The sequence below is a fragment of the Pocillopora damicornis genome, chromosome 9 (genome assembly GCF_964200805.1).
Source record: "Pocillopora damicornis chromosome 9, jaPocDami1.2, whole genome shotgun sequence".
Classification (NCBI taxonomy): Eukaryota; Metazoa; Cnidaria; class Anthozoa; order Scleractinia; family Pocilloporidae; genus Pocillopora; species Pocillopora damicornis.
Window position 1 is genome coordinate 22,679,713 of NC_142678.1, and position 16,424 is coordinate 22,696,136.

General features: G+C 41.7%; 1 protein-coding gene across 1 annotated transcript in view; it reads right to left on the reverse strand.

Moving 5' to 3' along the window:
* Window positions 1-20: 20 nt before the first annotated feature.
* Window positions 21-16,424, reverse strand: part of LOC149040763 (uncharacterized) — a 16,649-nt gene continuing 245 nt past the window's right edge. Inside the window, exons 2-4 of the mRNA XM_089181609.1 lie at window positions 10,172-11,427; window positions 117-8,323; window positions 21-30 (exon numbers count right to left, since the gene is read on the reverse strand). Coding sequence (XP_089037735.1) covers window positions 21-30; window positions 117-8,323; window positions 10,172-11,427 — 9,473 coding nt within the window. The remainder of the gene's footprint in view (window positions 31-116; window positions 8,324-10,171; window positions 11,428-16,424) is intronic.

Below are 16,424 nucleotides of genomic sequence, written 5' to 3' on the forward strand. Positions count from 1 at the left end.
CTGATGGCAGACTGGACAGACTAGAAGCTACTATTGAAGATGACGATCTCTGGCTTTCTCTGCTCACACCCAAAGTAGGCGAAAATGTTAGCAATGAAGGTGATCCTAACACTGACCTTTCTGATGACACCTCAACTGTCCTTTCCTCCGAAGTGTTACTGGATACCACTATGGAAAATGGGGATACACTGATTGCACTGCTCACATCAAAAGTCGACAATTTAACTACCGAGGATGGCACTTCCAGCAATGACCCCTCTAACGACACCTTCACTCTACTCTCATCTGATGCCAAACTAGACACTATTACTGCTGATAACGATCTGCTGCTTTCCTTGCTAATACCATCAGTCGACAATGCTGCAACCGATGATGGTGACAGCAGCAATGACCTTGCAAAAGACTGTCCAACTGTGCTTTGGTTTGATATCACACTGGAGACTAAAACTGCCAATGACGATTTCTCTCTGCTAACAACAAAAGTCGACAATGACGCAACTGACGATGGTGATACTGGCAATGAGCTTTCTAAAGATAATCTCAGTGTGCTTTTTTCTGATGTCACACTAGACTCTATTGTTGCTAACACAGAGCTGCTGCTTTCTCTGCTACTACCCACAGTGGACGATGGCAAAAGCAGTGAAGGTGACACGAATTCTGATCTCTCTGAAGAGAGTTTAGGTGTGCTATACCCTGATGGAAGACTGGACAGATCGGAGGCTACTATTGAAGATGACGATTTCTGGCTTTCTCTGCTCACACTTAAAGTAGGCAAAAATGTTAGCGATGAAAGAGATCCCAACACTGACCTTTCTGATGACACCTCAACGGTCCTTTGCTCCGATGTCTTACTAGATACCACTATGGAGGATGGGAAAACACTGATCGCACTGCTCACATCAAAAGTCGACGATTTCACTACCGAGGATGGCACTTCCAGCAATGACCCCTCTGAAGACGCCTTCAGTGTACCCTCATCCGATGCCAAACTGGACACTATTACTGGTGATAACGGTCTCCTGCTTTCCTTGCTAATACCATCAGTCGACAATGCTTGAACCGGTGATGGTGACAGCAGCAATGAACTTACAAAAGACTGCTTAACTGGGCTTTGCTTTAATGCCACGCTGGAGACTAAAGGTATTGTTGACGATCTCCTGCTCTCTCTGCTCACAACAAAAGTCGATAAGGACGCAACTGACGATGGTGATACTGTCAGCGAACTTTCTAAAAATGCTCTCAGTGTGCTTTCTTCTGATTTCACACAGGACTCTATTGTTGCTAACAGGGAGCTGCTGCTTTGTCTGCTACTACCCATAAAGGGCGATGGCAGAAGCAATGAAGGTGACATGAACTGCAATCTCTCTGAAGACAGTTTGACTGTGCTGTGCTCTGATGGCAGACTGGACACACTGGAAGCTACTATTGAAGATGACGATCTCTGGCTTTCTTTGCTCACACTCAAAGTAGGCGAAAATGTTAGCAATGAAGGTGATCCTAACACTGACCTTTCTGATGACACCTCAACTGTCCTTTCCTCCATAGTGTTACTGGATACCGCTATGGAAAATGGGGATACACTGATTGCACTGCTCACATCAAAAGTCGACAATTTAACTACCGAGGATGACACTTCCAGCAATGACCCCTCTAAAGACGCCTTCACTGTACTCTCATCCGATGCAAAACTAGACACTATTACTGCTGATAACGATCTGCTGCTTTCCTTGCTAATACCATCAGTCGACAATGCTGCAACCGATGATGGTGACAGCAGCAATGACCTTGCAAAAGACTGTCCAACTGTACTTTGCTTTGATATCACACTGGAGACTAAAACTGCCAATGACGATTTCTCTCTGCTAACAACAAAAGTCGACAATGACGCAACTGACGATGGTGATACTGGCAACGAGCTTTCTAAAAATAATCTCAGTGTGCTTTTTTCTGATGTCACACTAGACTCTTTTGTTGCTAATACAGAGCTACTGCTTTCTCTGCTACTACCCACAGTGGACGATGGCAAAAGCAGTGAAGGTGACACGAATTCTGATCTCTCTGAAGAGAGTTTAGCTGTGCTGTACCCTGATGGAAGACTGGACAGATTGGAGGCTACTATTGAAGATAACGATCTCTGGCTTTCTCCGCTCACACTTAAAGTAGGCGAAAATGCTACCGATGAATGTGATCTAAACACTGACCTTTCTGATGACACCTTAACTGTCCTTTGCTCGGAAGTCTTACTGGATACCACTATGGAGGATGAAGGTACACTGATTGCACTGCTCACATAAAAAGTCGACGATTTCATAATAGAGGATGGCCCTTCCAACAATGACCTCTCTGAAGACGCTTTAACTGTACTCTCATCCGATACCAAACTGGGCACTATTATTGGTGATAACGATCTGCTGCTTTCCCTGCTAATACCATCAGTCGACAATACTGCAACTGATGATGGTGACAGCAACAACGAATTTCCAAAAGACTGTCCAACTGTGCTTTCCTTTGATGCCACACTGGAGACTAAAACTGCTGATGACGATCTCTTTCTCTCTCTGCTAACAATAAAAGTCAACAAGGACGCAACTGACGATGGTAACACTGGCAACGAGCTTTCTAAAGATGATCTCACTGTGCTTTGTTCTGATGCCACACTGGACTCTATTGTTGCTAACTGGGAACTGCTACTTCCTCTGCTACTAACCACAGTGGACAATGGCACAAGCAATAAAGGTGACACTAACTTTGATCTATCTGGAGACACTTTGACTGTGCTGTGCTCTGATAGCAGACTGGACAGACTGGAAGCTACTATTGAAGATGACAATCTCTCCCTTTCTGTGCTCACACCCAAAGTAGGCGAAAATGCTACCGATGAAGGTGATCCCAACACTGACCTTTCTGATGACTCCTCAACTGTGTTTTCCTCCGATGTCTTCCTGGATACCACCATGGAGGATAGGGATACACTGATTGAACTGCTCACATCAAAAGTGGACGATTTCACTACTGAGGATAGCACTTCCAGCAATGACTTCTCTGAAAACGCCTTCACTGTACTCTCATCCAATGCAAAACTGGACACTATTACTAGTGATAACAGTCCGCTGCTTTCCCTGCTAATACCATCAGTCGACAATACTGCAACCGATGATGGTGACAGCAGCAATGAACTTGCAAAAGACTGTCCAACTGTGCTATGCTTTGATGCCACACTGGAGACTAAAACTGCTGATGACGATCTCTTGCTCTCTCTGATAACAACAAAAGTCGACAAGGACGCAACTGACGATGGTGATACTGGCAATGAGCTTTCTAAAGATGCTCTCAGTGTGCTTTGTTCTAATGTCACACTGGGCTTTTTTGTTGCTAACTGGGAGCTGCTACTATCTCTGGTACTAACCACACTGGATGATGGCACAAGCACTGAAGGTGACACGAACTCTGATCTCTCTGAAGACAGATTCACCGTGCTATGCCCTGATGGCAGACTGGACAAACTGGAAGCTACTATTGAAGATGACGATCTCTGCCTTTCTCTGCTCACACTCACAGTAGGCGAAAATGCTAGCGATGATCCTGGCAATGAGCTTTCTAAAGATGCTCTCAGTGTGTTTTGTTCTGATGTCACACTGGACTTTTTTGTTGCTAACTGGGAGCTGCTACTTTCTCTGGTACTAACCACACTGGATGATGGCACAAGCAATGAAGGTGACACGAACTCTGATCTCTCTGAAGACAGATTCACCGTGCTGTGCCCTGATGGCAGACTGGACAGACTGGAGGCTACTATTGAAGATGACGATCTCTGCCTTTCTCTGCTCACACTCACAGTAGGCGAAAATGCTAGCGATGAAGGTGATCCCGACACTGACTTTTCTGATGACACCTCGACTGTCCTTTGCTTTGAAGTCTTACTGAATTCCACTATAGAAGATGGGGTTACACTGATTGCACTGCTCACATCAAAAGTCGACAATTTCACGACCGAGGATGGAACTTCCAGCAATGACCGCTCTGAAGACGCCTTCACTGTACTCGCATCCGATGCCAAACTGGATTCTATTACTGGCGATAACGATCTGCTGCTTTCCCTGCTAATACCATCAGTCGACAATACTGCAACCGATGATGGTGACAGCAGCAATGAACTTGCAAAAGACTGTCCAACTGTGCTTTGCTTTGATGCCACACTGGAGACTAAAACTGCTGATGACAATCTCTTGCTCTCTCTGCTAACAACAAAAGTCGACAAGGACGCAACTGACGATGGGGATACTGGCAACGACCTTTCTAAAGATGCTCTTACTGTGATTTGTTCTGATGTCATACTGGACTCTATTGTTGCTAACTGGGAGCTGCTACTTTCTCTGCTACTACCCACACTGGACGATGGCACAAGCAATGAAGGTGACACGAACTCTGATCTCTCTGACGACACTTTGCTTCTGCTGTGCTCTGATGGCAGACTGGAGAGACTGGAAGCTACTATTGAAGATAACGATCTCTGGCTTTCTCTGCTCACACTCAAAGTAGGCGAAAATGCTACCGATGAATGTGATCTCAACACTGACCTGTCTGATGAAACCTCAATTGTCCTTTGTTCCGAAGTCTTACTGGATACCACTATGGAGGATGGGGATACACTGATTGCACTGCTCACATCAAAAGTCAACGATTTCACGACCGAGGATGGCCCTTCCAGCAAAGACCTCTCTGAAGACGCCTTCACTGTACTCTCATCTGATGCCAAACTGGACACTTTTACTGGTGATAACGGTCTGCTGCTTTCCCTGCTAATACGACCAGTCGACAATAGTGCAACCGATGATGATGGCTGCAGAAATGAACTTGCAAAAGACTGTCCAACTGTGCTTTGCTCTAATGCCACACTGGAGACTAAAACTGCTGATGACGACCTCTTTCTCTCTCTGCTAACAAATAAAGTCCAGAAAGACGCAACTGACGATGGTGATCCTGGCAACGAGCTTTCTAAAGATAATCTCAGTGTGCTTTGTTCTGATGTCACAGTGGACTCTATTGTTGCTAACAGGAAGCTGCTGCTTTCTCTTCTATTAACCACAGTGGACAGTGACAAGAGCAATGAAGGTGACACAAACTCTGATCTCTCTGAAGACAGTTTGACTGTGCTGTGCTCTGATGGCAGACTGGACAGACTGGAAGCTACTATTGAAAATGACGATCTCTGCCTTTCTCTGCTCACACTCAAAGTAGGCGAAAATGCTACCCATGAAGGTGATCCCAACACTAACCTTTCTGATGACACCTCAACTGTCCTTTGCTCCGAAGCCTTACTGGATACCACTATGGAGGATGGGGATACACTGATTCCACTGCTCACATCAAAAGTCGACGATTTCACTACCGACGATGGCGCTTCCAGCAATGACCTCTCTGAAGACGCCTTCACTCTACTCTCATCCGATGCCAAACTGGACTCTATTACTGGTGATAACGATCTGCTGCTTTCCTTGCTAATACCATCAGTCGACAATACTGCAACCGATGATGGTGACAGCAGCAATGAACTTGCAAAAGACTGTCCAACTGTGCTTTGCTTTGATGCCACACTGGAGACTAAAACTGCTGATGACAATCTCTTGCTCTCTCTGCTAACAACAAAAGTCGACAAGGACGCAACTGACGATGGGGATACTGGCAATGACCTTTCTAAAGATGCTCTTACTGTGATTTGTTCTGATGTCATACTGGACTCTATTGTTGCTAACTGGGAGCTGCTACTTTCTCTGCTACTACCCACACTGGACGATGGCACAAGCAATGAAGGTGACACGAACTCTGATCTCTCTGACGACACTTTGCTTCTGCTGTGCTCTGATGGCAGACTGGACAGACTAGAAGCTGGTATTAAAAATGACGATCTCTGCCTTTCTCTGCTCACACTCAAAGTAGGCGAAAATGTTAGGGATGAAGGTGATCCCAACACTGACCTTTCTGATGACACCTCAACTGTCCTTTGCTCGGAAGTCTTACTGGATACCGCTATGGAAGATGGGGATACACTGATTGCACTGCTCACATCAAAGGTCGACGATTTCACTACCGACGATGGCGCTTCATACAATGACCTCTCTGAAGACGCCTTCACTGTACTCTCATCCGATGCCAAACTGGACACTTTTACTGGTGATAACGATCTGCTGCTTTCCCTGCTAATACCATCAGTTGGTAATACTGCAACCGATGATGGTGACAACAGCAATGAACTTGCAAAAGACTGTCTAACTGTGCTTTGCCTTGATGCCACACTGGAGACTAAAACTGCTAATGACGGTTTCTTGCTCTGTCTGCTAACAACAAAAGCCGACAATGACGCAACTGACGATGGTGATACTGGAAACGAGCTTTCTAAAGATGCTCTCACTGTGCTTTGTTCTGATGTCACCCTGGACTCTATTCTTGCTAACAGGGAGCTGCTGCTTTCTCTGCTACTACCCACAGTGGACGATGGCACACACAGTGAAGGTGACACGAACTCTGATCTCTCTGAAGACAGTTTGACTGTGCTGTGCTCTGATGGCAGACTGGACAGTCTGGAGGCTACTATTGAAGACGATGATCTCTGGCTTTCTCTGCTCACACTCAAAGTAGGCGAAAATGCTACCCATGAAGGTGATCCCAACACTGACCTTTCTGATGACACCTCCACTGTCCTTAGCTCCGAAGTCTTACTGGATACCACTAAGGAGGATGGGGAGACACTGATTGTACTGCTCACATCAAAAGTCGACGATTTCACAACCGATGATGGCGCTTCCAGCAATGACCTCTCTGAAGACGCCTTCACTGTACTCTCATCCGATACCAAACTGGACACTATTACTGGTGATAACGATCTGCTGCTTTCCCTGCTAATACCATCAGTCGACAATACTGCAACCGATGATGGTGACAGCAGCAATGAACTTGCAAAAGATTCTCCAACTGTGCTTTGCTTTGATGCCACACTGGAAATTAAAACTGCTGATGACGATCTCTTACTCTCTCTGCTAACAACTAAAGTCCACAAGGAGGCAACTGACGATGGTGATACTGGCAACGAGCCTTCTAAAGATGCTCTCTGTGTGCTTTGTTCTGATGTCACACTGGACTCTATTGTTGCTAACAGGAAGCTGCTCCTTTCTCTGCTACTACCCACACTGGACGATGGCACAAGCAATGAAGGTGACACGAACTCTGATCTCTCTGAAGACAGTTTGACTGTGCTGTGCTCTAATGGCAGACTGGACAGACTAGAAGCTACTATTGAAGATGACGATCTCTGGCTTTCTCTGCTCACGTTCAAAGTAGGCGAAAATGCTAGCGATGAAGGTGATCCCAACACTGACCTTTCTGATGACACCTCAACTGTCCTTTGCTCCGATGTCTTACTGGATACCACTATGGAGGATGGGGATACATTGATTGCACTGCTCACATCAAAAGTCGACGATTTCACTACCGACGATGGCGCTTCCAGCAATGACCTCTCTGAAGACGCCTTCATTCTACTCTCATCCGATGCCAAACTGGACACTATTACTGGTGATAACGATCTGCTGCTTTCCCTGCTAATGCCATTAGTCGACAATACTGCAACCGATGATGGTGACAGCAGCAATGAACTTGCAAAAGACTCTCCAACTGTGCTTTGCTTGGATGCCACACTGGAGACTAAAACTGCTGATGACGATCTCTTGCTCTCTCTGCTAACAACTAAGGTCCACAAGGACGCAACTGACGATGGTGATACTGGCAACGAGCCTTCTAAAGATGCTCTCAGTGTGCTGTGTTCTGATGTCACACTGGACTCTATTGTTGCTAACAGGGAGCTGCTCCTTGCTCTGCTAATACCCACAGTGGACGATGGCACAAGCAATGAAGGTGACACCAACTCTGATCTCTCTGAAGACAGTTTGACTGTGCTGTGCTCTGATGGCAGACTGGACAGACTGGAAGCTACTATTAAAGATGACGATCTCTGCTTTTTTCTGCTCACACTCAAAGTAGGCGAAAATGATAGCGATGAAGGTGATACCAACACTGACCTTTCTGATGACACCTCAACTGTCCTTTGCTTTGAAGTCTTACTGGATACCACCATGGAGGATGGGGATACACTGATTGCACTGCTCACATCGAAAGTCGACGATTTCACGACCGAGGATGGCGCTTCCATCAATGACCTCTCTGAAGACGCCTTCACTGTACTCTCAGCCGATGCGAAACTGGACACTGTTGGTGGTGTTACAGACATTGTACTTTTCTTGACTAGAAAGGTTTGTTTACTCGTAGTTTCCTGCGTTGATTTTTAAAGCGAAAAGTAATTGTAAGATTAATGTATTTTACTCTAAGGAGTGTTTGGATAAACTTAAATATGGTAGAATTCTTGACAAAGATATATAAATTTATCAGTAAAAGTTATCAATAGTTTTATTTACAAAGAATTTAGGTGGAAGTGATGCTGTAAAATTAAAAATTTTCGATAAAGTCAGGCTACTTATGTTATTTTATGGAATGAATAACGAAAAATAGGATCTGCATTTCATAGAACAGCCAAAATATACAATGACTACAACATAAGAGAACTATAAAAAAGTGCAACTATGGCTTTCATGGAGCTACCAAATAAGCATCTCCTTCTGACTTGAACAATAAGAATATTTGTTTACAGGTTTCTCTGGTTAGCCAAATTCTTATGCAGAATGATTTTGAAATATATAATGTCCCTGAATTTTACTACCTCTAGTTGAGTAAAATCCTAACGAGTGGGCGAGGACTAAGAGTAACCTATTCTTCGTTGTTTTTTTGTTTTTTGTTTTTTTGCTGATGTGTCCATTCTTTACCAGGAGAGAGTTTAAGCTCACAAGTGCAACAATCAAGTAAAAGTTTCTACATCCCCCTCTTGGGTGGCCGAAGCAACCCCCTTGGACATATGAACTGTTGAAGACCAGTTTTATAAATTCCCACCTCAGAGGTAAAAAGATTATCCTCAAATGAACCATCCAATATTTTTTTAAAAGTCAAAATCAGCAACCAAACCTTTCTACTCATTGGCCAAGCTTTAAAACCTAGCCCTTGAGGACTTTCTCTTCTGAGCCATTTTCTTAAGAAAGTGAACATTTCCACATTGAAAGATATAACACTTGTATTCCATGGGAAAGACCTGACACATCCAATTCAAATTTCCCACGCCAGCTAGGCAGGGTTCTAATTCCCCACCCTCAGGGCAAGCACAACAGTCAAATACCTGAAAATTGCCTGTGGTGGGGGGGGGGGGGATGTTGAACTTTGAGTGATTGGAGCATTATGATACCAATTCATAAGGTTGAGTGTACTGTTTCTCTACTAGCGATAAAAATACTGTTTCTCTCTTTATTAAGTTTTGATTCCAAAAAAAAAATCAATAGAACTAGTTCCACTATTACTTACCAGCTTCAAGGTTCTCAAATTGGTTTTTTTTTATTTTCAAACAACAAATCTGGGATGAATCATAGCTTCTAAATACATTTACTTCTTAACCTGCTAAATTAGTCATAAACAAAATGTACTCATTTTTCTCAAAATCGAGGACACTATGATAACTCTTGAACCTCTGAAAATAACAGCCTTGTTTTCTAATTGATGTGTTAATTTCTGAACCCTGTTTCATGATCTCCATTGCATATCACTGAATTGTGATATGCATATCTTTCTAAATCCAAAAATAAAAATCTATGTATTCAGTTCACAGCCACCTCAGTATTTTGGTGATAAAAGGTTTTTCTTAACTGCATAGAGTTTTCTTTGATGCAGCAGATAGATGACTGCAATCCATTGTGAAAGAATAGGGATCACCAAACTTGTTTTGGAATTAAGCTTAAAATAAAGGGTGTTTGTTAGAGGCAGTAGTGTTATTATAGCAAAGCTTACAAGTATTAAAAATCATGAAACCATTTTGAGGAATAATTGGCCATTTTTGACACTATCTTTAAGGGGAACATACCAAAAATTGTGGTAGTATCATCCATTCATCTTGGAAATAATGTTTGAAAATAAAAACAATTAAGGGCCACCTTAATTAAATTCAAATCAGCTTATGGAAAGGTCTGATTACCTCTCCTGGGAAATTAAATCTTAATTTCATGTAGATGACTACAGAACTAACCTGAGAAGGAGTGGGACTCATCGATTCTTCAATAGAGGAAATAAATTGATTTGAGCTCACTACAGCAAATGAAATAAAGTTTCCTCCAGAAGACAATAGGGATGCACTTTGATGTACAGATGAGAGCACAGAAAACACTGTGCTCCCATCCCTTCCCAGAAAGTGTGATGATTTCCTAGACACCTTTTCTGAAGAAACACTTTCCTCCCTCTGCACATTGCCAGGGCTAGAACTGAATTTCACATAAGAAGAGCTGCGCAACTCCTCTTTGCTTGAAACACTAAATTCAGTTGAACTCTTTGCAGCTGATGCCATTAATGATGACCTCTCAGAGGCCAAACCATAGCTACTTTCATCTCCTGTTAAACCAAAACTGAAAGTCCCAGATGACATCATTCCTATCTCCATGCTTGAAACAGAGGCAGATGAAGACTTTGCAGATGATACTAAATACACACTAACATCCACTGCCACAGTGGAACGTAGAATTTCAGATACCACACTGCCTCCCTCTCTACTTGAAATGCCAGCTGATGAAAAAATTACACCAGATAATAAAACCACAGATGGTGTCAAAGCCAAAACTGCAGCTGTACTGTGCTTTATTGGAACACTGGAACTTTGCTCTAAACCAGAAGCGCCTATTGAGTCCAAAGATTTTGAAGTGAATATTGTAGTTGTTCTTCCAGAGGCCTTATTTACAGAGGGCCATGAAAGATAACTTGAGTTTTCAGCTGAATTTGCCAGCAGATCTGCTGAGTAAGATGAATTGGTGAAATAACTACTCATTTGCAAAACCCCTTGATTGGTCACTTCTGTGGGTGACAAAAGTAACTCCGTGTGGGCAACAGGTACAGTTAACGTATTTTCAAGTACCCCTGTACTTTCCAAGTATTTCTTGTTTGAAGAAATTTCTGTAAGCTGCATATCATGTTCATAAGATGAACTCGTTGATTTTTGTAATAATTTGATTACATCTTGTTTCCGGTTTGACTGTGACTCGGGGGAGCTGTTCACCGTGATTTGTGATAACGACAAAAACGGGGACGACTGATCAATATCAGACCTGACGCCCTCTTGAGTTGGAGAACTGTTCACTTGCCATAATGTACTATTCAATGGGATTGTGGCACCCCGTAAAATGACATCATCTGTTGAAAGGCTTTCTACAGTGATCATTAAACCAAGGATAAGCACACCCTCCAACAACAACCACAACATGCATGATAAAGCTGGATCACCGACTGCCAGTGGTCCTGTAAATGGTAGTGAATTTTTCAGAAATACACATTACTTTTTAAACAATAAAATGGCGCACAACAGGCAAATTCTTATTACTGCAAACAATTTGAAATACACAGAGTGAAAAAAACACAACACGTGTCACCTTGTACATTCAATTCCCAACACTCATTGATTTGTTTTTTAACATCAGTTTCAAATCAAAGTGCTCAGTGAGCAAACTCGTGAATTGACATATGATTTTTTAGACTATGTTTATTGTTATCTGGTTTAGGGAATTGTGTGGTTGATTGTCATATCTAGAGTACGAGCAGTACTTCAGTGTTCGCTAATGTAGCAAAGAAACAAAGTAACGTTGGAATAAGAAGGCATTACAATTGAAATGATCATGCTATTACATTTGACAAGGTGGATGATGTCATGTGTTTTAAACGTCTATCATTTTTGTTTCTGGTTCAAAAGAAAAGGTTGGAAGTAAATGTGGGTGAAAAGTGAAATTTACTGTCTTTCGTTGTAAATATTAGAAAATCAAGGCAATATTGTCTTAATGAAAACATTAACGATTCCCTTTTTATCAAATGAGCCAAACGGGAACGAGTTTCGAGTGATATAACTAAGCCAAGCCTCCCACCGTCATTTTGGATCTCCGCCTGGGTAGATTTAAGTCACGTGCTAGGCAACGTATAATCAATAACAAGATAGAATTTCATTTCAGGCCTATTTATCAATTTTGTGGTGTGTAACTTTCGCATTTTAGTACGTTGCATGTATATTGAATCTTCAAATTGTCTTGAAACTGAAAAGAAAATTGTTCTTTAAAAATTCACTGAAAATCGGTAGCTAAAATTGTTTGTTTAGGTGTTATCTGATTTTCGTGTTAACTTGTTATTTCGTCAGTCGCCGGCATCTTTTGTTGCTTCACACAGGAAAAACACACGCGACGAAACGTAATGATCAATTTTGTCCTCAATCTCACGCCATAACAGAAGAAGCTTTTGAACATCTGTAAACTCCGAGCGCTTCGCAGTAAGTGATATTTTCAATGAATCTTCGGATTGTTTTTAAGTTCAAGGACTGTAAATTACAATTTTATGAAAAACGAAGGTTGTTCTGTTATTTCAGTGTGAATCCTTGCATGCCTGCCAGTCGCTGGCGCCGCTTGTTGAAACTAAAACGAAAAAAAAAACTCTTTTAAGATTATCATTGGCTTCTTTTTCACCCCACCACTATTCTTAGCAACAAAGGTCGCCATTTCGTCTGTTTATTGCTCGCCAAAAACTATCAAATGCACTCAAAAGCCTAAAATCTAAAAAAAGTTTACAGGAATCGACCAATCGAGCGAGCGAGCGAATGGCATTCCCCACATCATATCTATAACTCGCTCTTGCGCATGCGCGCAATTCACGAGTTAAAAAGAGTCGAAGTGAATTGGTTTTAGGCACCCACGTACATTACTATTGTTTGAGAGAGAGGAGCCCTGATGCGATTTCCGGACGGTTTCCGAGCAATTTGTTTCAATACTCAAAGACATGACTGATTCTGAGAGACGATTATCGAACGGAACGGGAGTTTTTGCCAAGAGTGCACATAATCCACGGATTCAACCGCAAATGAACCGGCGTCTTAAATAACCGCAGCTCATACCGCCAATGACCCCAGTTGGAAAATTCTGGAATGGCATGGACTTTTCTCATGGAGTTCTACAGCAGCTATTCATTATAACATAAATGTAACTGATAAAAAATGAAGACACACATCTGAACAGGATAGAAAAATTCCAACGAAAATTTAATATCAATGAAGAACTTAAGGGGAGTTATTTTTGAAACGCTGGCGTCAACCGGAAGAATAATATAATTAACTCAGTGGCGCGTTGACCCTAAAATATCGACCAAATTGTGTTGACCAAAAAGGTGTAGTGAGCAACAGGAATGAACACTTTTAACTTCTCTTAAGTGTTTTTAGTTGATGGTTGCACGAGTCTCTGTTACTTGTATTCGCCCTTTACTCATTCTCAATGTGTCGGTGACCAATGCCGGTAAAATCTACAACTTTTTCATTCTCCCGCAATCTCAGTCTATTTGAGCGCATGAGAGAAGCTTACAATTTTTTGCACATTTTTCAGCGTAGACGTGAGGTTCCATTTTGGGTCAATCATTTTCTTGAGAAATACGATTTACAGTAAAAGAATATGTGAACGCTGAGGGGAATGTTTCGCAAATACACCGTACGTCTTCAAAAAAGACAAAAGCGAACAATTTTCCCCACCAATACTAATCCAAGACGCCTTTTGGAGAGGTCATATCCTCTGAAAAATTAAAACCTTCATGCCCCTATTGAGAGCATTTTCGCCTGTGATGTAGATTGATATGTTAGCGGACAAAAAGGAGATTGCCTTTTTCGATGGAATTAACTAACTGAGGTAAGTAACTACATTAGGAAACCTTGATGCAGATGTCTTGGAAAATGTGCTTCCCACTTTTGCTAGAAGCGAAAAACAACTTATGTGGAATCGACAAATCACATATATGATGATGGTAGGCAATATCCCGTCTTCATATCATAAAATTATTAACCCTAGCTACAAACCACGCAAGCGAGGGTTGTCTGCGAGCTAATCTCGTACCTGAATCCTACCGTCTAACTGCTAGGCCGTGGAAGGTCTGGGTACGAGACTACCTCTGGGGTAAAAAGCCCTTGGTCGCCAGTAAGGAAGTTTGAGGCCAGCCAGGGAGAAGTCTGCCATTGGTCTCAAACCCTGTGCATACTTCTTCCCGGTTCTCTTTGCTGAAGGCCTAAAACTATCTTTCGGGCCGAGAGACGTAGGCGATGGTGATAAACACTAAATGAAGATACATGAGAACCTTGACCATAGTTACTAACTATGCCTTGACAGAAAAAAAATTTCCCTCATAAGGCCTCAGCGATCGTTAAAATAATTTGCGATCACTAAGGAGAACAAACACAACGGTGATCCGGAATATATGAAGCGATGTTGTAATGTTTTTCGCGATGCTCTTGATTGCTAGGATCCCCAATGGACGAGATCTGCTGTCTACATGATCGTTACGGTCAACAAGATACTTTATTTGATTTAATCTCAATGGTTCCAGACGCCGTTATTTGAAGATCGTTATGATTGATGGGATTGATACAGTCGCTGGTCAAGTTTATGGCGATCATAGCGAATGTAAGGATTACATTGAAACCACGCAAGGCGCGCGATGTTACGATGCGTAAATCCGCTCATCAATTTGACGCACAAAAGCATAGCATGTGTAATACTTCATGACCAATATGTGACTACAGCTTTTATTTGAAAAGGAGAACAAAAATAAAAACAATGGCCTTTTAAGCGTTCTTTGTCCTTTTCTGTGTTCGGGGTCTTTCTAGAATACTTTTATACAATCGTCATATACTATTTTTGGCGTTTTCTGTGTGTTAGATGTAATTAAGTTTTGCATTTGCACAAGGCGTAGATCCTAAAGTAACTTTGTTTAAACAGGGTTTGGTTGTTTTTGTTGCTGCTTTAGATATATGAAAAAAAACTTTAGAGGTAAAACGAATGAAAAAGTCCTTGTGCTGGGAGAGAAATTTAATATGCATCTACTTGTTAGAAATATAAAGCTTATCATTGCAAAATGCTAGTAATAAAGTGAAAGAGATTGAGCCAAATTTTTAATTTCGTATTCAAATCCTTATTAAGCAAATATTTCAAAGTTTGGCTGGAAAACAAGCACTCCTGTCGAAATTACCTTCAAAAGAAAGCGTTGGGGCCGAGGAAAAATGGTGAACTAATGAATTTAAGCTAACTAATGAATGAGCTTTGTCAGATTCGAACAATTATTTCAGTCTATTCGCTTATATTCAAATAAACTCTGTCCCCCAAGGTGATAAGGTTTTCAAGAGCACTGTTATGTAAACTGATTCATCCACCCACGTTGTTAAACAATTCAATTTATCACAACCTACAACTTTGCGCAACACTTAAGTAAAGATCCGTTTCGGGTCGGAAAAGAAGTTATTCCCGTGTCTGTTAACTTATTTCATCTCGTAATAAAGCTATCGACAATGTTCCAGTCTTAAGCCAAACAATTTGTAACTTTTTGTCTAAATTCCAAGGTAATTTTACCAAAATACAAGTCTGGTTTGCTATGGAAATATATTTAGTCCACTGAGAATGAACAACATAACATGTAAGATGTACTGTGAATTTAAAAAGTGTTGTTTCGGTGTAAGAAGTAAAGCATAAAATCATTACTCGATGGTGAAATTGGTGTCCTAGTTGCACAGTTAATAAAATACGTGGATTTCGATAACTAAGCCGCGCTGTCAGCTCAGAATTTTTTGCTACCAAATCTGGAATACTGCCCGTAAATGTTTGTCATTTATGATACTGATACCTTTAGGGCTAAACGAACACGTGAAACCAAATTTTGCTTTAACGACGAAATTTTTTCAGTCAACAGTTCATGGGTACTACGAGAAAAGACATTTCCCGCGCTCCAAACAGGGGTTGAACTTCGGACAGTCCGTCTAGTATCCGACCTCTCTAATGCCACGCTTTGAATCCTTTATTAAATCGATTTTTTCCCGATAAACGATTCTGTTTCCTTTTCATACTTAAATCCAGCGGGGAGCTTTTAAAAGACATAACTCATCGATAAGATTAACTAAATCCGAACTTGTTGCGGAGCAACGCAACAAGTTGCTTGAATTCATAACGAGAAGAGTGGATACCAACGTTATGTACATGTTTAGTGTATCACTATATTAACGACGCAATCTGTGATAAATATAAATATCTTAATAAAAACATTAAGGAAATACTTACCATAAAAAAAATGTTATTTATCAATCTGCTAACTCAGCTCAGAAATTTGCTGGAAACTGTAGGCGGAAAAAGTGCTCGAAATCGAAAATGCCAGGAAATGAAGCCTGGCTAAAACTGCATCTTACACTAAAACTATTTATCGATTAGAAATCTTCTTACACCCGACGCCACAAGCAG